The sequence below is a fragment of the Leuresthes tenuis genome, unplaced genomic scaffold (assembly GCF_036924035.1).
Source record: "Leuresthes tenuis unplaced genomic scaffold, fLeuTen1.0.hap1 SCAF_7, whole genome shotgun sequence".
Taxonomy (NCBI): Eukaryota; Metazoa; Chordata; class Actinopteri; order Atheriniformes; family Atherinopsidae; genus Leuresthes; species Leuresthes tenuis.
Window position 1 is genome coordinate 599,418 of NW_027325361.1, and position 23,101 is coordinate 622,518.

The window sequence follows — 23,101 nt, forward strand, 5'->3', positions numbered from 1 at the left end:
AGTTAGGGTAGGGTAGGTAAGGTTAGGGTTAGGGTAGGGTAGGGTAGGTTAGGGTAGGGTTAGGGTAGGGTAGGGTAGGTAAGGTTAGGGTTAGGGTAGGGTAGGGTAGGTTAGGGTAGGCTAGGGTAGGGTAGGGTAGGTAAGGTTAGGGTTAGGGTAGGGTAGGGTAGGGTAGGGTAGGAAATGGGAAGTATTCCCTCTGTGAACGGAAGGGCTAGGGTTAGGGTAGGCTAGGGTTAGGGTAGGGTAGGTTAGGTTAGGGTAGGTAAGGTTTGGGTAGGGTAGGGTAGGAAATGGGAAGTATTCCCTCCGGGAACGGAAGGTTTAGGATAGGGTAGGGTTAGGGTAGGGTAGGGTTAGGGTAGGTTAGGTTACCCGACACCGTAGAGCTCCAGCACAAACAGGAAGTTCCCCCCACAGCTGAGACGAGCTGCACTCAGCTGGACCAGCGTTCATTTTAACAGCGTAATTCAGTCATTTTCACTGTTTTAGGCGACTAAGTCGGTGCAGAGTGGAAGGTCCAGCTGAGACTTAAAGGTCTGATAAAGTGTTAAAGAGTTTCCCACGATGACACCACGAGCTGCTTCAAACCAACAATCAATAACTAAACCTATCACTGCTGCTGTTTTTAATAGAAGCAGAGGGAAGCTTTCCCAGACCGAGCCGCTCTGAGGACTTTATGGGGTGAAACCAACACCCGAAGGGCTCCGGAGAAGAGATCAGCCTTCAGTCTGTGACAGAAACACTGATCACACAGAGGGATCAGCTGGTTCTGTTCTGAGAAAGACTGCCAACACACACACATGCACACACACACATGCACACACACATGCACGCTGCTGGTCTGTAACTGAAGTGATTATGGAGCTGCTTCACTTCAGCTGCTTCACTTCAATCAATAGAGACGAAAACTGGAAATCAGCTTTGAGCTGCCCGTCACTGCTCTGCATGTGTGTGTGAGTGTGTGTGTGTGAGTGTGTGTGTGTGAGTGTGTGTGTGTGAGTGTGTGTGTGTGAGTGTGTGTGTGTGAGTGTGTGTGTGTGAGTGTGTGTGTGTGAGTGTGTGTGTGTGAGTGTGTGTGTGTGTGTGAGTGTGTGTGTGTGAGTGTGTGTGTGTGAGTGTGTGTGTGTGAGTGTGTGTGTGTGTGTGTGTGTGTGTGAGTGTGTGTGTGTGTGTGAGTGTGTGTGTGTGAGTGTGTGTGTGTGAGTGTGTGTGTGTGAGTGTGTGTGTGTGAGTGTGTGTGTGTGTGTGTGTGTGTGTGAGTGTGTGTGTGTGTGTGAGTGTGTGTGTGTGAGTGTGTGTGTGTGAGTGTGTGTGTGTGTGTGTGTGAGTGTGTGTGTGTGTGTGTGTGAGTGTGTGTGTGTGAGTGTGTGTGTGTGAGTGTGTGTGTGTGTGTGTGTGAGTGTGTGTGTGTGTGTGTGAGTGTGTGTGTGTGTGTGTGTGAGTGTGTGTGTGTGAGTGTGTGTGTGAGTGTGAGTGTGTGTGTGTGTGAGTGTGTGAGGAGCTACATCTGATGAGGATGATGAAGAGTGCAGCTGTTAACATCTCAGAAGATTCAGACAGTGTTTCTACTGCAGACCTCCGATTCTGAGCAGCTCCTGTTAACTTCCTGTTAACTACCTGTTAACTACCTGTTACCTTCCTGTTAACTTCCTGTTAACTATCTGTTAACTTCCCGTTAACTTCCCGTTAACTACCTGTTAACTTCCTGTTACCTTCCTGTTAACTTCCCGTTAACTTACTGTTAACTACCTGTTACCTTCCTGTTTAACTACCCGTTAACTTCCCGTTAACTTACTGTTAACTACCTGTTACCTTCCTGTTTAACTACCTGTTAACTTCCCGTTAACTTCCCGTTAACTTCCCGTTAACTTCCCGTTAACTTACTGTTAACTACCTGTTACCTTCCTGTTTAACTACCTGTTAACTTCCCGCTACCTTCCTGTTAACTACCTGTTAACTTCCTGTTAACTTCCCGTTAACTTCCCGTTAACTACCTGTTAACTTCCTGTTACCTTCCTGTTAACTTCCCGTTAACTTACTGTTAACTACCTGTTACCTTCCTGTTTAACTACCCGTTAACTTCCCGTTAACTTACTGTTAACTACCTGTTACCTTCCTGTTTAACTACCTGTTAACTTCCCGTTAACTTCCCGCTACCTTCCCGCTACCTTCCTGTTAACTACCTGTTAACTTCCTGTTACCTTCCTGTTAACTTCCCGTTAACTTACTGTTAACTACCTGTTACCTTCCTGTTTAACTACCCGTTAACTTCCCGTTAACTTACTGTTAACTACCTGTTACCTTCCTGTTTAACTACCTGTTAACTTCCCGTTAACTTCCCGCTACCTTCCCGCTACCTTCCTGTTAACTACCTGTTAACTTCCTGTTAACTACCCTTTAACTTCCTGTTACCTTCCTGTTAACTACCTGTTAACTTCCTGTTAACTTCCTGTTAACTTCCTGTTAACTTCCCGCTACCTTCCTGTTAACTACCTGTTAACTTCCTGTTAACTACCCTTTAACTTCCTGTTACCTTCCTGTTAACTACCTGTTAACTTCCTGTTAACTTCCTGTTACCTTCCCGTTAACTTCCTGTTACCTGTCGGAGGATTTCAGGTAAATGCGGGGCAGCTGCGTCCCCTCTGATGTCAGGGATCATCCTCAGAGCCTCAGCTGATGGACCCGACCCACCGGGCCCAGAACCAACACCAGCGGGGGGGGAAATCTGTCACATCTCCCCCCGCTGCCACCTCAGCCTCTTTAATCTAAAAAGCTGCACCTACAGCTCCAACAAGAGGCAGCGTGCAGGAGGGGGCGCCCTGCTGAGAGGATAATGATCTGAAAACAGGAAAAAACCCAAACTGAGCCGAGCAGCAGCTGGGGGGGGGGGGGCACCGGCGGGTTTAGGCAGGTTTAGGCAGGTTTAGGGCTCCTGTCGCTCCTCATCGTATAAAGTTGATCAGTTAAACGGATCAGATCCACCTCAAAAACCTTTTAAAGCTCAGCCGACCGAGTTTATTTCTGCTGATTATTTTAGTTTGAAACGTGTGAACTTTACATGTTGATCAGACAAATGATTATAATAAGACGTTAGGTTCAGCCTCTCCAACCAGGACAAGTCGTGGCTCTCCTCCTCCTCCTCCTCCTCTTCCTCCTCCCTGCCTCGCAGAGAGGAGGAGGAGGAGGAGGAAGAGGAGGAGGAGGAGGAGGAGGAGGCAGCGGTGGCTGCTACCGGGGTAATAATAAACCCCTACGCCTGTCATTTCAGCTCAGAACCGGCTCACAAAACAGAAATATAACCCCCCCCCCCACAGCTCCCCTCGGCCCGACTGCTGAATCACCCCAGATGAGGAAGAGGAGGAGGAAGAGGAGGAGGAAGAGGAGGAGGAAGAGGAGGAAGGAGTAAATGGATGAAGAGGAGCAGAGGTTCTGCTACAGGAACCTTCAGGAAACACCAAATATGCATCAAACATAAGGACCAGGCTCTCCATCCTGGAGGAAACACACGAGGCGCCACGAGGAAAACGAGGCGCCGTCGCAGATGGTGGAAGGTCCTGACTTTGAGTCACACCTGGTTACCTCATCACAGCGGTCGCCCTCAGCTCCGGTCGGATCAGAACCGGCTTGAGTGAACGAGCCAATCAAAGTTCTCCAGGTTCAGACCAAAAGCTGCTCACTTTGAGCTCTGGAACAGAACCTGAGGCTGCAGGGACCGTCTGATCCGGTCCTGAAACAGAACCTGAGGCTGCATGGACTGTCTGATCCGGTCCTGGAACAGAACCTGAGGCTGCAGGGACCGTCTGATCCGGTCCTGAAACAGAACCTGAGGCTGCATGGACTGTCTGATCCGGTCCTGAAACAGAACCTGAGGCTGCAGGGACCGTCTGATCCGGTCCTGAAACAGAACCTGAGGCTGCAGGGACCGTCTGATCCGGTCCTGAGGCTGCAGGGACCGTCTGATCCGGTCCTGAAACAGAACCTGAGGCTGCAGGGACCGTCTGATCCGGTCCTGAAACAGAACCTGAGGCTGCAGGGACCGTCGGATCCGGTCCTGAAACAGAACCTGAGGCTGCAGGGACCGTCTGATCCGGGCCTGAAACAGAACCTGAGGCTGCAGGGACCGTCTGATCCGGTCCTGAAACTGAACCTGAGGCTGCAGGGACCGTCTGATCCGGTCCTGAAACTGAACCTGAGGCTGCAGGGACCGTCTGATCCGGTCCTGAAACAGAACCTGAGGCTGCAGGAACCGTCTGATCCGGTCCTGAAACAGAACCTGAGGCTGCAGGGACCGTCTGATCCGGTCCTGAAACTGAACCTGAGGCTGCAGGGACCGTCTGATCCGGTCCTGAAACAGAACCTGAGGCTGCAGGGACCGTCTGATCCGGTCCTGAAACAGAACCTGAGGCTGCAGGAACCGTCTGATCCGGTCCTGAAACAGAACCTGAGGCTGCAGGGACCGTCTGATCCGGTCCTGAAACTGAACCTGAGGCTGCAGGGACCGTCTGATCCGGTCCTGAAACAGAACCTGAGGCTGCAGGAACCGTCTGATCCGGTCCTGAAACAGAACCTGAGGCTGCAGGGACCGTCTGATCCGGTCCTGAAACAGAACCTGAGGCTGCAGGGACCGTCTGATCCGGTCCTGAAACAGAACCTGAGGCTGCAGGGACCGTCTGATCCGGTCCTGAAACAGAACCTGAGGCTGCAGGGACCGTCTGATCCCACGGTGCCGGGGAGCCCGAAAGCGCCGCCACCGCAGTTTTAATTGAGGAGGAGAAAGGCGAGTGGTTGGACGGCACAGATCGCTTTTATCTGCTCCACAGAGGCTCTCTGGATTAAGAATCTCCTCAGTCTGGCGGCCATTGTTTCAGAGCGGGCGGGGGGGGGGGCAGCAACAAGTTATGCAGATGAGATGTTAATGAGGAGAAAGTGAATGAAGTCTGGACCAGAACAAACCGGCCGGCAGGAAGACGGAGTGTGGGAATGAGGAGGCAGCTGCACTCCTCCATTCATCCTCCACTCCTGCTCCATCCTCCATCTGTCTCCTTACTCCACCTCTTCATCCTCTCCTCCTGACGGGGGGGGGGGCAGGGCTGCGATTCACATGCTAATGAGCAGCAGGGGGAGGAGCCGACATGTTGTTTTTCTCACATCTTGTTTGTTTGGAGTCGGGGGCGAGGAGGGGGGGGGGGGGCAGCTCTCTGTGTTCTCAGGCCAAATAAAGGGGGGGGGGCACCCTGCTGAACCAAACTACACTTCCCATGAGCCTCAGTCAGCCAGACTGGACTCTGACCCCCCCCCCCCCACAGATACAGAGTGAAGCTGCTGCTGTGACATCAGACCGTCCAGTCAGCAGCCCCCCCCCCATACATCCTTCATTGTTTATTAGCTGTCACTTCCTAAATAGTTCTTGCTGTGTCTACAGGCCTGAGCCCCCGGGGGCCGGGTGGGGGGGTTACAGCAGGCTGACGCAGAGCTGCACATTCAAACCCTTCAGATCCAAACAGAACCTGAGAAAGTTCTGAGCAAACATCAGCTGCTGGGCGGGGTGAGCCCCTCAGTGCATGTGCCCCCCCCCCCCCCGGGTCTGATCCACTCTGCCTTAGAGCACCCCCCCCCCCCCGGGTCTGAGCAGACGTTACAAACTGACCGGGTTTGGGTCCGGCAGCTCAGGTCCACGCCCCTTCAGAAACGGCGCGTCAGTACATTTAGAGGACAGAGTGTCAGGCAGCATCCTGACGGTATTAGCGGATGACCCCCCCCCCGGTGACCCGGGGACGCCGCGCTGTGCGGAACGGGCCGGCCAAATGAATTGCTCAGGCACTCGAGCCATTATGGCGAGGAGCTGCCTACCTGTGCTGAGTCAGCGGTCCGCTCACTCCATCCGTCTAATGGACAGCGCAGGAATTTAATTAGCAGGAAGCCGCAGAGCCGGGGGGGGTCAACCCCTGCTGCCAGCCTCTGGAAACCCCATCTACCAGCAGGACGATGTGTGCTGAGGGGGGGGGACTGATGCAGCACACCGGGGGGGGGGGGGGGGTTCACTTTCATCACTGATGTGCACGGATGGAAAGTTTAATGTCCGTAAAAACGTCCCAAACCCTCCATCCTGGTTCTGGAGTTTAAACATTGCCCCGCCCCCAATCATTAACCCCGCCCCCAATGATTAACCCCGCCCCCAATCATTAACCCCGCCCCCAGCCTGACGGTGGGAGGGGTTAATTATAACAGCCACAGCCTCTTATGGCAGAAACCTGTTACATTTGAAAAATAAACTTTTCTCAGACCAGAAGGTTTAACCCTCCCCCGGAGAGGAGGAGCTTCCTAAAGAGAAGGAGGCCCCGCGGCCCCCTGGGGGGGGGCACCAATTAGCTCGGTCTCTGGCCCACGTTCCCAGACACCTTCATCAAGTGGAGCTTTTGTCTCTGAATGAAACTCAGAGGCCGTCTGAGGTGGCGCCGACCACAGTGACGCTAACGAGCTGACGGCGAGCGAGCAGACGCACCAAAGGCGTGATATCAGTCACAGAACCGCCACAGAACCGCCACAGAACCGCCACAGAACCGCCACAGAACCGCTGAGACACCAACTGTGACAACAACAACATGGAGTTTCAGAGGACCAATCAGCTGCTGCCAGCTGCAGTCTCTGTGGACCCAGAGAAACCCAGAGGCTGAGCTGTTGCCAGAGTTCTGTGGTTCTGATGGACTGAAAATCAGTGGCAACAGGTCTTATGGAGGGATGAATCCTCCCCAGAGCCCGGACCTCAACATTATTGAAGCAGTGTGGGATCATCTGACAGAGAACGGAACAAAAGGCAGCCCACATCCAAAGAAGAGCTTTGGGATGTCCTTCAAGAAGCCTGGAGAACTATTCCTGAAGACTCCTTAAAGAAATGACAGAAAGCTGGTCTCAGAGGGTTCAGGCTGTGTTGGAGAATAAAGGAGCTCAGACCAGAGATTCACTTTAAAGCTGCTGAGAACTGAGAAAAAACTCTGGTTCTGCCTCAGATTCTGGGTTCCTGTTCCTGCTGAGCCCGTTTCTGCAGAACCTTTCTTGCTTCTTGCTTCTTCTTCAGATGTTTCTGTGACACTTTGGTGGATCCAGAGTCAGTAAAAATAAACTCAGCACCAGACCGCAGCTTCTTGTGGTTTGGCACCACAGCTTCATCGGGTCTGCCTTTCATTCAGCACCAACACGCCGCCGGCGCCGCCCACCCGGCCGCCGGCGGCGCCGCGGCTCAATAATTCAGTTATCAGCTCCAACCCCCAGCTCAGCTCATCCTTCAATAATTAAACAGAACATCTGACACAGAAACACAGCAGAGTCCCTCAGCTCTGGGTTTCTGTGCCTCCTGGACTCAGGCAGTTGGACCGGTTCTGGATGCTCCGCCGGATCAACCCGAGGAAGACTCCAGATGAGCCCAGAGTTCCAGGAACATTCACCGGGTCGAACCACAGAATCTCACCGGGTCCAACCACAGAACCTCACCGGGTCGAACCACAGAATCTCACCGGGTCGAACCACAGAACCTCACCGGGTCGAACCACAGAACCTCACCGGGTCGAACCACAGAATCTCACCGGGTCGAACCACAGAACCTCACCGGGTCGAACCACAGAATCTCACCGGGTCGAACCACAGAACCTCACCGGGTCCAACCACAGAACCTCACCGGGTCGAACCACAGAATCTCATCGGGTCGAACCACAGAATCTCACCGGGTCAAACCACAGAATCTCACCGGGTCAAACCACAGAATCTCACCGGGTCCAACCACAGAACCTCACCGGGTCGAACCACAGAATCTCATCAGGTCGAACCACAGAATCTCACCGGGTCAAACCACAGAATCTCACCGGGTCGAACCACAGAATCTCACCGGGTCAAACCACAGAATCTCACCGGGTCGAACCACAGAATCTCACCGGGTCCAACCACAGAATCTCACCGGGTCCAACCACAGAACCTCACCGGGAGTTTGTTCCCTGAGATGAGCGGCGCCGGGGACGATTATCACAACAACCTGAAACGTTCTGTTTGATCCGATCAGCTTCATTTCACCAAAGGACGACCAGAACCCAAAATATCCACAAACCGAGTCAGAAATTAACTGGAAAATGTCCTGAAAATATGAATTAAACAATAAAAAATGTCCCAATTTAAAAAATAAAGATGCTGTTCTGAAAGAAAACGTTTAAAATATCTGAAGCGTCAGACCAAAGAAGGAAAGGAAAGGAAAGGCTCTTCTTCTTCTCCTCCTTTATTTGCAGCAGCGCTCAGGAGCGTTTCCCTGCAGACGCCCACAGCTGCGCTGCTTCATGCCCGCCGTGCACAGAGCGGCAGGGCGTGCACGTGTGTGTGCACGTGTGTGTGCATGTGTGTGCGTGTGAGTGTGCACGTGTGTGTGCACGTGTGTGTGTCCGAGCCACACAGATTGAATAGAGTAAAATCTGGAGGTCAAAGGTTAAAGATGCATGTAGTTTGAATCAAAATGAGAGGAAATGATGAGTTCTGTGAGACAAAGTGAAAATATTCAAGGATTCAAGGATCAAGGATCAAGGATCAAGGATCAAGGATTCTCTTTTGTCATTTCGACATGTTTAAAACGTTAAAACCGTTAAAACCGTTAAAACCGTTAAAAACGTTAAAAACGTGACTCTGGTCCAATAACAGAATAAAACAGAAATAGCAAACTGAGGACATAAAGAGACGCTTTCAGGTCTTCAGCACCGAGGTGAAACCGACCAGAACTCTGCTAAAACATCGGTTCTGCTGCATGTTGCCGCCTCACCGGAGCTGAAGGAGACGAATGAAAGTAAATTTCCTTCAATTAAAGACGGAATAACTGGCTGCTGCCAGCTTTATTTCAGCTTTTTAACATCTGAAACATCTGGAGTCGGACAGAGGACTGAGAGCAGCTCGACCCGGCTGCTCAGATCCAGTAAAACGGGTCCAACTGCAGCTGCTTTCACAGCGAGGCTGAAACTTTGCTTTCATTCATCCAAGTTATCTGTTTTAATCTCTCATATCTATCTGTGCAGCCGAAGGCTCGGTTCTGGTCCAAACGCTTTCCCCACAGATGGAATATGGATATGAAATGTTTTAAAGCATCTTCTGGAAGGAGTTCTGCCCTTTGAGCATGAAACGGGCCCCAAATAATCTGCCTTCTCATATCTATCTGTACAGCCGAAGGCTCGGTTCTGGTCCAAAACACAGATCTCAGCCCTGGACTGACAGGAAGTCTGAGCAGGTTTCATTAAAACCCACAAACAGCTAAATCAGCTCCACTCTGAACAAGTCTGAGGCCGTCAGGAGGGGGGGGGCAGGTTGTCCTGAGCAACAGATTCTCAGCAGCGTCATAAATCACCGACGGCAACCACATTTCTGCAGGATGGCGTCCAAAAAAAAGACCTTCAGACTGACCCTCAGGAGGAGAAACGTGGCACCAGGAGGAGGAGAAAAGGAAGGAACCTCCTCCGGTGCCTACATTTCCCACAATGCAGCTCAGCAGCATCTTCTCATGGCGTCCCGTCTGCCCGATGAAGTCAAAGGAGAAGAAGAAGCTCCTCCCCCTCAAACATCTGTGAGAGGGCCGGAGGAAGCGAGTCTTTTCTGTTTGAATCTTACTTTTTATTGTGAGATTTCAAACTTTACAACCAACTCCAACACATCGTCTGAGGACGACAGGAACCAGAACCAGAACCAGAACCTGCCTCCCTGGTCTGAGCGCGGTCAGGAAGCAGCAGAGTCTGCGGTCTGTACGCCGCGCTCGCCGCTCACCGCTACATGTGACTGAGCGGCAGCAGGAACACACAGCGTCTGGAAACGGAGACGAGCGGCAGGTGGAGGTTCTGTCAGCAGGTGAGTGTCAGGCCCGAGGCTCGAGGCCCCAGGCCCCAGGCCCGAGGCCCGAGACCCCAGGCCCCAGGCCCCAGGCCCGAGGCCCGAGACCCCAGGCCCCAGGCCCGAGGCCCCAGGCCCCAGGCCCCAGGCCCGAGGCCCCAGGCCCCAGGCCCGAGGCCCCAGGCCCCAGGCCCCAGGCCCCAGGCCCCGCCTGAGTTTCAGAGGGACCACCTGCAGCCGCTCTGAGCGCACAGCGAACAGCTGGAGAACACGGCGAGCTGAACGGAGAGGAAATAAAACTGAAGGATGACTGAATGAACAACAGTGAAGCCACATAAAACGCAGGCAGTTTGCAGGATGGAGCAGAGTTACTGTAATTAGTTCAGAACCCAAGCTGCAAATCTGTTTAAGAGCTCAGAGGGAACTGGGTCACACACGGGCTGCTCGCCTGGCAGCGCCCCGCGGGGTCGTGTCAGGTGACACCCGACACCCAAACCCTCCCGCCAGCCCGGCTCCTTCCCCCTCAGACGCAGAATTCCCCACAAACTCCTCCTCTGGGAAGGTTTCCTGTTTCAGGGGAAACTGAAGCGCCGTGAGATCCAAATAAAAGTCAAACTGCTGTAAATGTTCTGGTGTCATGATGAGTGACCCTCAGAGGGTCCATCAGAGGCTCTGAGGGTCTGAACTCTTCCTTCTCTGAACTCTGATTCTTTCTGTGTGTCGGCTGGTTATCGGGGGGGTGGCGTGTTTATCTTAGAGGTTAAATGATCCTCAGCGTGGTGACCTCTGACCCCGCAGCGTCTGTGTGCTCGTTAATCAGAGGGGGAGCGACCCCTGACCCCTCGACTTGTTCTGCAGGGTGCTAACCGAAGCCCTGAAGTGTGCACGTGCACGTGCACGGCTGACTGCAGCAGTGAAGGTGTTCATTTGAAAAGCTCCACCTGGCAGCTCCACCTGGCAGCTCCACCTGGCAGCTCCACCTGGCAGCAACATGGCGAGCTGCACATGGCGGGCTGCACATGGCGGGCTGCACATGGCGGGCTGAACATGGCGGGCTGAACATGGCGGGCAGGTTCAGTCTGAACAGCAGGAGGAGCAGCACCTCCTGATGGGAAACGTCACGATTCAAACACCTGAACACCACGAAGATCAGTTCAGAACCGCTTTGAATCAGCAAAGTCAGGAAACGAGACTAAAAGGCGGTCAGTGAACAGCAAAGGCTGCTGGGAGAAAGCTGTTCTGGCTGAATTTACCCATCAGGACCAGAACCATGAGAGCCCGACCCAAACAGAGTAAGAAGAGAGCAGAGCAGCACAGGAAGGTTTCTCCGTGTCAAAGCGACTCCTGAACCAGCGGCGGGCAGCATGTGACCCCGGCGGCGGGCAGCATGTGACCCCGGCGGCGGGCAGCATGTGACCCCGGCGGCGGGCAGCATGTGACCCCGGCGGCGGGCAGCATGTGACCCCGGCGGCGGGCAGCATGTGACCCCGGCGGCGGGCAGCATGTGACCCCGGCGGCGGGCAGCATGTGACCCCGGCGGCGGGCATCAGGTGACCCCGGCGGCGGGCATCATGTGACCCCGGCGGCGGGCAGCATGTGACCCCGGCGGCGGGCATCATGTGACCCCGGCGGCGGGCATCATGTGACCCCGGCGGCGGGCATCATGTGACCCCGGCGGCGGGCATCATGTGACCCCGGCGGCGGGCAGCATGTGACCCCGGCGGCGGGCATCATGTGACCCCGGCGGCGGGCATCATGTGACCCCGGCGGCGGGCAGCATGTGACCCCGGCGGCGGCGGGCGGACGGCAGCAGGTGGAGCAGCACAACTGGACTTTAAATCAGGTCTCTGGTGCCGCTGGGCGCTCGGAGCAGTGAATGATAAATGCTGCGCTGCGGTTGCTACGGGCAACCGAGTCGGACAGGCCCCGCCTCCAGCCTGCGAGCGCTGAGGTCCCCCCGCCTGCAGCTTTCAGCAGAAGAGCTCCACCGCCTGAAATAAGAGGCCGAAACCTGATCCCTGCACCCAGACCGGGGGGGGCGTCTGCCCCTCGTCCTGCTGCCGACTCTCAAAGCCAAACAACTCCACCCAAACTCCTCCCAAACTCCACCCAAACTCCACCCAAACTCCACCCAAACTCCTCACAAACTCCACCCAAACTCCACCCAAACTCCTCCCAAACTCCTCCCAAACTCCTCCCAAACTCCACCCAAACTCCTCCCAAACTCCACCCAAACTCCACCCAAACTCCACCCAAACTCCTCCCTCACCTCAGAGTAGAACCAGGGGCCGGGGGCCCGGGGGCCGGGGCCACGGTTTCAGAGCTGTCAGCCTCCTGAAACAGGAGGTCTGAGCTGAAACTGTCCGTCTTTCTTCTTCAAACCTTCAGAGAAGGAGCAGGAACCTGAAAGCGGAGCTGCTGCCGTCTCCCTGGAAGCTTTTCCCAGAAACTGAAGCTCCAACAGACTTAGAAAGAGCCCAGTGCCAAACATTTCCACCTGCTGCCAGACGGCTGGCTCAGATATTCCAAGCAGCTGAATGATTTCCCAGAGTCCGAGCTCCAGGGATAAAGGTTTACTCCCCCGCTGCACCTGAAACAGGAAGGTGCAGATAAACCGGCCCGATGCTCCAGGACTGAACCACGAGGGCTCAGCATGAGACGGACCAACTGTCCGGGACCAGAAGCTCTCAACAAGCTACCAGAAGGTTCTAATGAGCTTTTCCTGTTTGTTCAAAGCACCGAAGTCCGTTTAAGTCTTAAAGATCAGCTTTAGTTTTTATATTTTCATGCTTCGGACGCCCAGACAGCCTGATTCAGCCCTTTTTCCACCAGCTGCACAGTTTCTGTCATGAAATGTTGGGTCAGAACAACAGAAAGTCCAGCAGCTCCTGTTTCCTGCCTTCCTTTCAGATGTGGAAACCTTAACCCTCAGAGCCCCGAAGGTAACGGCTGCTGGTCCTGAATAACCCCGAGAACCCGCCATGTTTCCTCAGTTTCTGTGGGCTAACATTCAGAAACTAACCACCGACTCTGCAGCATCCGTGAACAACACCAGCTAGAAGTTAGATGTCCTTATCGGGACAGAAAACTGAAACCAAACACGTCTATCAGCTCACTGATGATGAGATTTGATGTTAACAGCAAAGCAAAAAGCCAAAGAGTTTCAACTTCTGCCTTTTAAAGCAGAGAGGATGCAGGTCGGCTCCCTTTAACATCCCAAACTGACTCCAACCCAACAATCCTTCAACAGAACCTGCTCCGTGACCACCCTCTGACATCACAACATCACCCTCTGACATCACAACATGACATCACCCTCTGACATCACCCTCTGACATCACCCTCTGACATCACCCTCTGACATCACAACATGACATCACCCTCTGACATCACCCTCTGACATCACAACATGACATCACCCTCTGACATCACCCTCTGACATCACAACATGACATCACAACATGACATCACCCTCTGACATCACAACATGACATCACCCTCTGACATCACAACATGACATCACCCTCTGACATCACCCTCTGACATCACCCTCTGACATCACAACATGACATCACAACATGACATCACCCTCTGACATCACAACATGACATCACCCTCTGACACCACCCTCTGACATCACCCTCTGACATCACAACATGACATCACCCTCTGACATCACAACATCACCCTCTGACATCACAACATCACCCTCTGACATCACAACATCACCCTCTGACATCACGACATGACATCACCCTCTGACATCACGACATCACAACATGACATCACCCTCTGACATCACAACATCACAACATGACATCACTGAACCAGCAGCACACTCCCAGCTGGGAGGAATCAGCACTGACCTGCATGCACGAAGTAGGCCAGGTACAGGTCCAGCTCCTTGACGGAGACTCCGATGTGATGCGGCTGGACGCACAGGCTGGGGTTGGAGCACTGAGGGGACTTCACCAGCCTCTCGCCGTCAGTACTTTCCAGGGGGATCCCTTTGAATAAAATCACCATGACCAGGTCCAGCCTCCACACTTTGTCCGCCTGGCGCAGGCAGTCGATCCTCCGCATCTTGCCCTTCTGGTCGGGGTTGGACAGCACGCAGCACGGCGGCTTCTTCCCCGTCACCGTCAGCACGAAGTCCTCCCTGAACTCGGGCCGGATGTCCTTGCGCAGTTTGGCCAGCAGGCGGGACGCCCACTTCTGCTTGACCTCGGGCTTCTCGCTGAGCAGCTCGTCCTTCACGGCGCGCTCCTCCTCCTTGGACATGCGCTTCTCGTGCTTCTTGAAGTACTTCCTCTTGCGGGCCTGCAGGTTGAACCATGTGTAGGCGAAGGCCCGGACGTGGGGCAGCAGGGCTTCGATGAAAGGATGGAATTCATCCTGCGGACGGACACAGGAGACACGAGGTGAGACTCAGCCATCAGGTAACATTCAAACTGAAACATTCAGAGAAGGAAGCCATTTAATCTGAAACATCTCAGAGAAGGAAACCATTTAATCTGAAACATCTCAGAGAAGGAAACCATTTAAACTGAAACATTCAGAGAAGGAAACCATCAGAACATCTAACTTTTAAACTGAAACATCTCAGAGAAAGAAACCATTTAAACTGAAACATTCAGAGAAGGAAACCATTTAAACTGAAACATTCAGAGAAGGAAACCATTTAATCTGAAACCTTTCAGAGAAGGAAACCATCAGAACATCTAACTTTTAATCTGAAACATCTCACAAGACAGATCTACAAATCAAACGCTGACGTTACGACACAAACCATCTGATGGTCCAAAAACGCAGTTTGAGTTAAAAGGCCGAGTCGGAGGACGCCCGTTGGCACGGTTACGGTCTGAAACAGGCCGTCAGAGTTAAACTGAACCACAGGAAACCAATATTGGCCTCCTGTTCCATCCATCCTCCCAAACCTCCTCCCCAGCTCTGTGCTGCATCACATGACTGCAGATGTGTTTAAACAGCTGGAAAAGACTCATCGTTTCTCACTCAAGGCACCCAAAGACGAAGCAGGAGCTGATTTCAGCGGCAAGCCAACAGAACGCGGCTGGATTTACAGAACTGTCCAAATAACGGGCGAGAAAGAGGAAAAATGGAGATAAAAGAGAAGGAAAGAAGGAGGAAGAGAGGAGGAAATGAGCAAGGAAGGAAGGAAGGAAGGAAGGAAGGAAGGAAGGAAGGAAGGAAGGAAGGAAGGAAGGAAGGAAGGAAGGAAGGAAGGAAGGAAGGAAGGAAGGAAGGGAAGGTAACAGGACACACACCGAGGAGGAATGAGGGAATGAATAAATAAACTCGGCCTCTCGCCGCCACTCGGCCTCTCGCCGCCACACGGCCTCTCGCCGCCACACGGCCTCTCCCCGCCACACGGCCGCTGCTCTGCGGCGAGCTTCAGCTGATGAGCGGTTATTAGTGTGGGGATGTGGATTACACCCAGTCTGGGGTCGGTTACACCTGCTCTGCCACAGAACCAGACTGATCCGGGCCACGCAAACAAAGCCCAGCTGTGAGCCAACGTGCACGTTCAAACACGTCTGAACGTGCACGTCTGAACGTTACACAGCTTTATTTTTAGCGCACCACACAGCGTCTGAGCCGAGCAGCAGAAAGAGTCCCGGCAGCAGCAGGACTCTCCGTCTGAAACCTCCAGCAGGAAGCTTACAACCATCAGCAGGTTCCTCAGAAGCTGCAGAAGCTGCCTTTAAACCTGCTGCCTTTAAACCTGCTGCCTTTAAACCTGCTGCCTTTAAACCTGCTGCCTTTAAACCTGCTGCCTTTAAACCTGCTGCATTTAAACCTGCTGCATTTAAACCTGCTGCATTTAAACCTGCTGCCTTTAAACCTGCTGCCTTTAAACCTGCTGCCTTTAAACCTGCTGCCTTTAAACCTGCTGCATTTAAACCTGCTGCCTTTAAACCTGCTGCATTTAAACCTGCTGCCTTTAAACCTGCTGCATTTAAACCTGCTGCCTTTAAACCTGCTGCCTTTAAACCTGCTGCCTTTAAACCTGCTGCCTTTAAACCTGCTGCCTTTAAACCTGCTGCATTTAAACCTGCTGCCTTTAAACCTGCTGCATTTAAACCTGCTGCCTTTAAACCTGCTGCATTTAAACCTGCTGCATTTAAACCTGCTGCATTTAAACCTGCTGCCTTTAAACCTGCTGCCTTTAAACCTGCTGCCTTTAAACCTGCTGCATTTAAACCTGCTGCCTTTAAACCTGCTGCATTTAAACCTGCTGCATTTAAACCTGCTGCCTTTAAACCTGCTGCCTTTAAACCTGCTGCCTTTAAACCTGCTGCCTTTAAACCTGCTGCCTTTAAACCTGCTGCATTTAAACCTGCTGCCTTTAAACCTGCTGCATTTAAACCTGCTGCCTTTAAACCTGCTGCCTTTAAACCTGCTGCATTTAAACCTGCTGCCTTTAAACCTGCTGCATTTAAACCTGCTGCCTTTAAACCTGCTGCATTTAAACCTGCTGCCTTTAAACCTGCTGCCTTTAAACCTGCTGCCTTTAAACCTGCTGCCTTTAAACCTGCTGCCTTTAAACCTGCTGCATTTAAACCTGCTGCCTTTAAACCTGCTGCATTTAAACCTGCTGCCTTTAAACCTGCTGCCTTTAAACCTGCTGCCTTTAAACCTGCTGCATTTAAACCTGCTGCATTTAAACCTGCTGCCTTTAAACCTGCTGCATTTAAACCTGCTGCCTTTAAACCTGCTGCCTTTAAACCTGCTGCCTTTAAACCTGCTGCCTTTAAACCTGCTGCATTTAAACCTGCTGCCTTTAAACCTGCTGCCTTTAAACCTGCTGCATTTAAACCTGCTGCCTTTAAACCTGCTGCCTTTAAACCTGCTGCATTTAAACCTGCTGCCTTTAAACCTGCTGCATTTAAACCTGCTGCCTTTAAACCTGCTGCATTTAAACCTGCTGCCTTTAAACCTGCTGCCTTTAAACCTGCTGCCTTTAAACCTGCTGCATTTAAACCTGCTGCCTTTAAACCTGCTGCATTTAAACCTGCTGCCTTTAAACCTGCTGCATTTAAACCTGCTGCCTTTAAACCTGCTGCCTTTAAACCTGCTGCCTTTAAACCTGCTGCATTTAAACCTGCTGCATTTAAACCTGCTGCCTTTAAACCTGCTGCATTTAAACCTGCTGCCTTTAAACCTGCTGCATTTAAACCTGCTGCCTTTAAACCTGCTGCCTTTAAACCTGCTGCCTTTAAACCTGCTGCATTTAAACCTGCTGCCTTTAAACCTGCTGCCTTTAAACCTGCTGCATTTAAACCTGCTGCCTTTAAACCTGCTGCCTTTAAACCTGCTGCATTTCAGCTGCTTTCTGTGCAACAAGCCTGTGAGCAGCAGAAAGAGTCCTGCACTGCAGGAATAAATGCTTCAGAGCTTGTAAATATTTTGTTTTTGGAGTTTGGACGTCGGTAAAAGCTGTCATTTCAGTTTGTTTCTGTGGAAACCGGAGCAGAGGAGATGCAGCATGAAGAGAAAGAAAAACATTTTCTTATTTGGATAAAAGCCCTCAGAGGGTCTCTGAGCAGGACATTTAAATAAAAACACTCTTCATAGATCAAAGTGGTCTTCATACGTGCACATGCCTCTGACTGGGTGGCACGTGCACGCCACGTCGTGGAGCGGCGTGCACGTGAAACATTTCCTCATGAACAGGTGAGGATCTGCTGCTCATCGATCAGCTGCAGCTCACCTGAACAACAGCTGTTTAAAGGCCTTAAATTTCTGTAGCAGGACTCAAACAGAGGGGGCGTGGCCACAGTGATGTCACTCAGTGATGTCACTCGGTGATGTCACTCGGTGATGTCACTGGTGGGTGGAGCCTTTCGGGTTCAATTTTAATCAGGCCTGAAAGTGACTTCGTATTTCAGCAGAAAAGGATCTGAAGATGGAGGGATTTACATTTGAGAACAGCATAATTTCTGTTTATTGATGCTTAAAACTGGTTTAAGTCACATAAATGGAGCTAAAGTGTCTCAGATTAAAGCAGAACATCATCTGCATAGAAGAAAAAGTCTGAATTAGAAACACTTTGATGAAGAATCAGCATTAAAGGGCTGAGCGACTTTATTGATACCGCCATAAATATCGAGATTTTGTTATCCGATAAAGTTTCAGCCGCGATTATAAATATATTTTTAATTAATTTTTTTAAAGCAAACCTAATAGAACATTAACACAATACAATACAATGCTGGGGGGGGGGGGGGGGTATATAATGGAGGATTGTTTAATATATGGTTTGAGTTCCTTCTCAAAAATTTAAAAAGATGTTTTTTAATTACAGAATTTTATGGTATTTAGTAAATAAAACCAGCAGGTTGAATAATTCACAACATAAACATGAGGCTGACGCCATGTTGGTTTTCTTTGTTTCCGTTTGTCTGCCGGCGTTTTCTTTGGGTTCAAAGGTCGGAGCACGAGTCCAATCAGCTTCACGTCAAATCACCTTTAAAGTCCCTTTAAATTCTTTCAGAAAATTATGAAAATATATTAAATCGAATCGTATAAAATCGTATAAAATCGTATCGAATTGAATCGAATTAAATCGTATCAAATAAATTCGTATCGTGAGATTAGTGTGTCGCCATAATTATTAGCGTTTATTTTAACATGAATACATTCAGCTGGTTTCACTCCAACGTGCACTTTTTCTGTCTCCCTCCAACGTGCACTTTTTCTGTCTCCCTCCAACGTGCACGTTTTCTGTCTCCCTCCAACGTGCACTTTTTCTGTCTCCCTCCAACGTGCACGTTTTCTGTCTCCCTCCAACGTGCACGTTTTCTGTCTCCCTCCAACGTGCACGTTTTCTGTCTCCCTCCAACGTGCACTTTTTCTGTCTCCCTCCAACGTGCACGTTTTCTGTCTCCCTCCAACGTGCACGTTTTCTGTCTCCCTCCAACGTGCACGTTTTCTGTCTCCCTCCAACGTGCACGTTTTCTGTCTCCCTCCAACGTGCACTTTTTCTGTCTCCCTCCAACGTGCACGTTTTCTGTCTCCCTCCAACGTGCACGTTTTCTGTCTCCCTCCAACGTGCACGTTTTCTGTCTCCCTCCAACGTGCACTTTTTCTGTCTCCCTCCAACGTGCACTTTTTCTCTAACCTAAAGACCAGATTACAGCATTAACTAATTATCATTATTAGCATTTTTGTATTTTTATATCAAATCTTTCAGATTAACTGAAACATTTTTTAAATTCATGTTTAATCTGCTTTTATCCAAATATTCTAAAAGCTGTTTATTAAATAGAATAAATCATGTTCAGTGAGGAAAAACTTGGTTTTATATCCAAGTAAAATCTGTCACAGCTTCAATAACATGAATCAGTTTTTATATTTTTGATTTGATCAAAGTTTAATCTCAGATTTGCTTTTTTATACATTTATTTATATATGTTTGTTTTTAATGTTTCCAGCTCTAATAAATTATTTATTTATTTAAATCAAGCTACAAAAAATAATTAAACAACAAATAATAAACATAATAAAACAATGTTCCCAGGACTTTAAATATCAGCTTCACAGACACATTGAACTAAAAAGGAGGAATATTTTTCAGCTTTCTTCAGTTTTCAGGAACTTTAAATAAAACCTCAGTAACAAGTGAAAATATAAATATATATTTATATATATTTATTTATTAAGGTAAAGAAGGAACAAAGCGTCTGATGGAGGTTAAATGTTCTGACATGATGAGGAGGAACCTGTGAATAATTCATATTTCAGAATATTTTATCAGCCAAAAAACTATTGATTTAAGATGTTTGATCTTTTTCAGATTTTTACTTTATTTTTATTCAGAAACAGAAACTAAACCTCCACGACTCCACCTGAGCTCCACCTGAGCTCCACCCGTCATTAACCAATCTGAACATTTACTGCTGAGGAAAGAGCCCCCCACCCACCTCCACCTGCAGACAGCTTTGTTTCAGACTCCAAACTCTCTCACAACGCATGCAGATTATCGTCCTGCTCATCTTTTTTATCTCTGCAGAGAAACGGATTCATTTCAAATGATTTCTATTCTTCACATTTTATTTGCTTAAAACTTATTAAAAAGCAAATTGATTGCATCCGATTTAAAGAGAAATAAATGCTGAAAAAATTGATTTAAAGAGAAATAAATGCTGTAAGAATCGATTTAAAGAGAAATAAATGCTGAAAAAATTGATTTAAAGAGAAATAAATGCTGTTAGAATTGATTTAAAGAGAAATAAATGCTGTAAAAATCGATTTAAAGAGAAATAAATGCTGAAAAAATTGATTTAAAGAGAAATAAATGCTGTTAGAATTGATTTAAAGAGAAATAAATGCTGTAAAAATCCGATTTAAAGAGAAATAAATGCTGTAAGAATCGATTTAAAGAGAAATAAATGCTGAAAAAATCCGATTTAAAGAGAAATAAATGCTGTAAGAATCGATTTAAAGAGAAATAAATGCTGAAAAAAATCCGATTTAAAGAGAAATAAATGCTGTTTGCATCAGATTTACAGATAAATAAGACAGAGCACAGCTGAGAATCCTGTTTTTCTGTGTTTTCCTGATATTTCACCTGCCTGAGATCAGCTGCTTCGACTCAGTGAAACACAGTAAAATTATTCTTTAAGGAGAAGCTGCCTGGCCTGGCTCGGCCTGGCCTGGCCTGGCCTGGCCTGGCCCGGCTCGGCTCGGCTCGGCTCAGGTCTGAGGTCAGGATCCTGGAAGCAGGACTCCTTCGGCTCGGAGCTCTCGCAGCAACCAGGAGCTGCAGGGAGAGGCTGAGCTTTCTCCCATCAGCCTCCCTGGGCTCTGAGTCCAGCTGGAGCCGGTCCAGCAGAACGGTTCCTGAAGCGCCTCCAGCAGCCGCTCTCTGAGCTCTCAGAACGCCGCCTTTTGTTATTTCTGCCTTTCTGTGTGTGTCCTCGGGCCGTTATTAGGACGGCGAGCGGCTGCTGGGCGCCGCTCACACACACATTCCTCAGCGGATCTGCAGCTCCGCTGTTCGCTGGAGCCACATTCCTCCAGCATTCCTCACAGCCCGGCTTCAGCTTCCTGAGCCGCTCTCAGGCTGCAGGTCAGAGCGCCGCGTTCACCGTGAAGGGAGCCGCTAGTTTAGGTTTGGGTTAGGTTTGGGTTAGGTTAGGGTTAGGTTAGGGTTAGTTTAGGTTAGGTTAGGGTTGGTTTAGGGTTAGTTTAGCTTAGGGTTAGTTTAGGTTAGGTTAGGGTTAGTTTGGGTTAGGGTTAGTTTAGGTTAGGTTAGGTTAGTTTAGGGTTAGGTTAGTTTAGGGTTAGGTTAGTTTAGGTTAGGGTTAGTTTAGGTTAGGGTTAGTTTAGGGTTAGTTTAGGGTTAGTTTAGCTTAGGGTTAGTTTAGGTTAGGTTAGTTTAGGGTTAGTTTGGGTTAGGGTTAGTTTAGGTTAGGTTAGGGTTAGGTTAGTTTAGGGTTAGGTTAGTTTAGGGTTAGGTTAGTTTAGGTTAGGGTTAGTTTAGCTTAGGGTTAGTTTAGGTTAGGTTAGTTTAGTTTAGGGTTAGGTTAGTTTAGGGTTAGTTTAGGGTTAGGTTAGCGTTAGTTTAGCTTAGGGTTAGTTTAGGGTTAGGGTTAGTTTAGCTTAGGGTTAGTTCAAATATGTCCTGAAATAATCCGGTAAACAGCTGAGAGAAAAAGCTCAAAAATAAGATGTTTCAGTGAGAAAATCTGAAGTTTTATCAGAGAAAAGAGAAAGAAAACAGGATCCAACAGAAATATGAAGAGTCCGATGTTAGCGGGCCTCAGGCCTCAGGCCCGTGGGCCTCAGGTCCATCAGAACCAGCCGTTTTATCTCAGATATTCAACAGGAATCAAAACCGATTTCTCAGCTTGTATTTTTCCTTCAGCTCACTCATCACATCCGGCCTGAAAAACCCGGTTGTGTTTGTTCGGTTCTGCTCGGTGGGAGATTTATTTATTTATAGGAACCAGAAAATGACACATTTCTGCTTTTTCCTGTGAAAAACAGGTGGAAAGCACCTGGTCTGGTGGCAGGTTTCAGCCACTCGGAGGCGGCTGCTGGGTGAAAGGCGCCGTGAGGAGGTTCTGATCGGGCTCAGCGGGGTTCTGACTTCATCCCTTTAGGGTCAGTCACTCTCTCTGAGCCTGAGTCTGAGCCGCTCTGAAGCTGCTCCTCTGCACCTCGGTGACACATGTAATGGGCTCCAGATAACAGGCTGGAACAGCAGCAGCCGTTTAGGGGAGCGCTAATCCCCCCCCCCACACTGAGGGAATTACCGGCGAGGCCCGGCTGAGGACGGCAGCGGCCTCCCGACACGCCGAGGACGGCCGTCTGAGCAACACGTTCAGACATCAGCAGCAGAAGCAGGTGAAGAACGACTGAAACCTGCTGCCATCAAACTGAGCTGAAGCTCCGAGAAATAAAAATCTGGGATTATTCGGTGCTTCTCCTGAACATTTCTGACCTCATTCAAGACTTCTCCTATTCACCATCACGCAAAGATCTGCAAACGTCTTCTTTCTAAGCAAGAAAACCCTAAAATGTCCCAGAATTACCCATCAGTGCAAGTCAGTGAACGCATCTTCGCTTTTCAGGCTCATTTTGATCAGAATCTGTACGATTTTTCGTGAAAGGCGCCCCCCTGTGGCCAAAAACAAACCCCTTCATTCACCCCCAAATTAAATTCTATTTTATTCATTCAGTGTTTTTAATTTGATGGGAAAAATCCTCAGTCTACAAATGAAAAAAGACCTTTAAAAACCGCCTCCGACGTGTTTGTTGGAAGAATCTGAAGCTGTCCGAACGGAATAAAACAGAAATAACCGAAGTGCTGGTGAGGAAATTAAAGCTGACGGAACTGAAATGTTTGAACCTTTTTGCTGCTCCTCTGAGCAGGAAACCGACAGGATTCAGTCTGCTGATTATCGGTTTTACTGGCTGCTAATCTGATTAACGCTCTTTGCTTCTAACAGACTCTTCATTCGCTGGGAGAAACAAAGACTCTGATTTATTGTTTCTGTGTAGAATTTTGGATTAGAACCAGCGGAGCCACATGAAGCTGCAGATGAGCAGCGGCGGAGCAGATTATAAATGTTCCAGATGGTTCCTGAATCAGCTCCTTTCACTGAACATTTATTTACAGCCGGGATCGATAAATCTGATGCTTTTGAATTATTGAAAATAATAAAAATCAGGAAATGATTTTGTCTGAATTTAATAAAGAAATTTCCCTCTGAAACACACGATGAAA

The 23,101-nt window shown here is 49.7% G+C and overlaps 1 protein-coding gene across 4 annotated transcripts in view; it reads right to left on the bottom strand.

The window, feature by feature from the left end:
• nfia (nuclear factor I/A) overlaps positions 1-23,101 on the bottom strand; it is a 174,195-nt gene that overhangs the window by 106,380 nt on the left and 44,714 nt on the right. For all 4 annotated transcript variants that reach the window (XM_072388847.1, XM_072388846.1, XM_072388848.1 and 1 more), the window contains exon 2: positions 13,713-14,241. In XM_072388847.1, the coding sequence (XP_072244948.1) occupies positions 13,713-14,241 (529 nt within the window). The remainder of the gene's footprint in view (positions 1-13,712; positions 14,242-23,101) is intronic.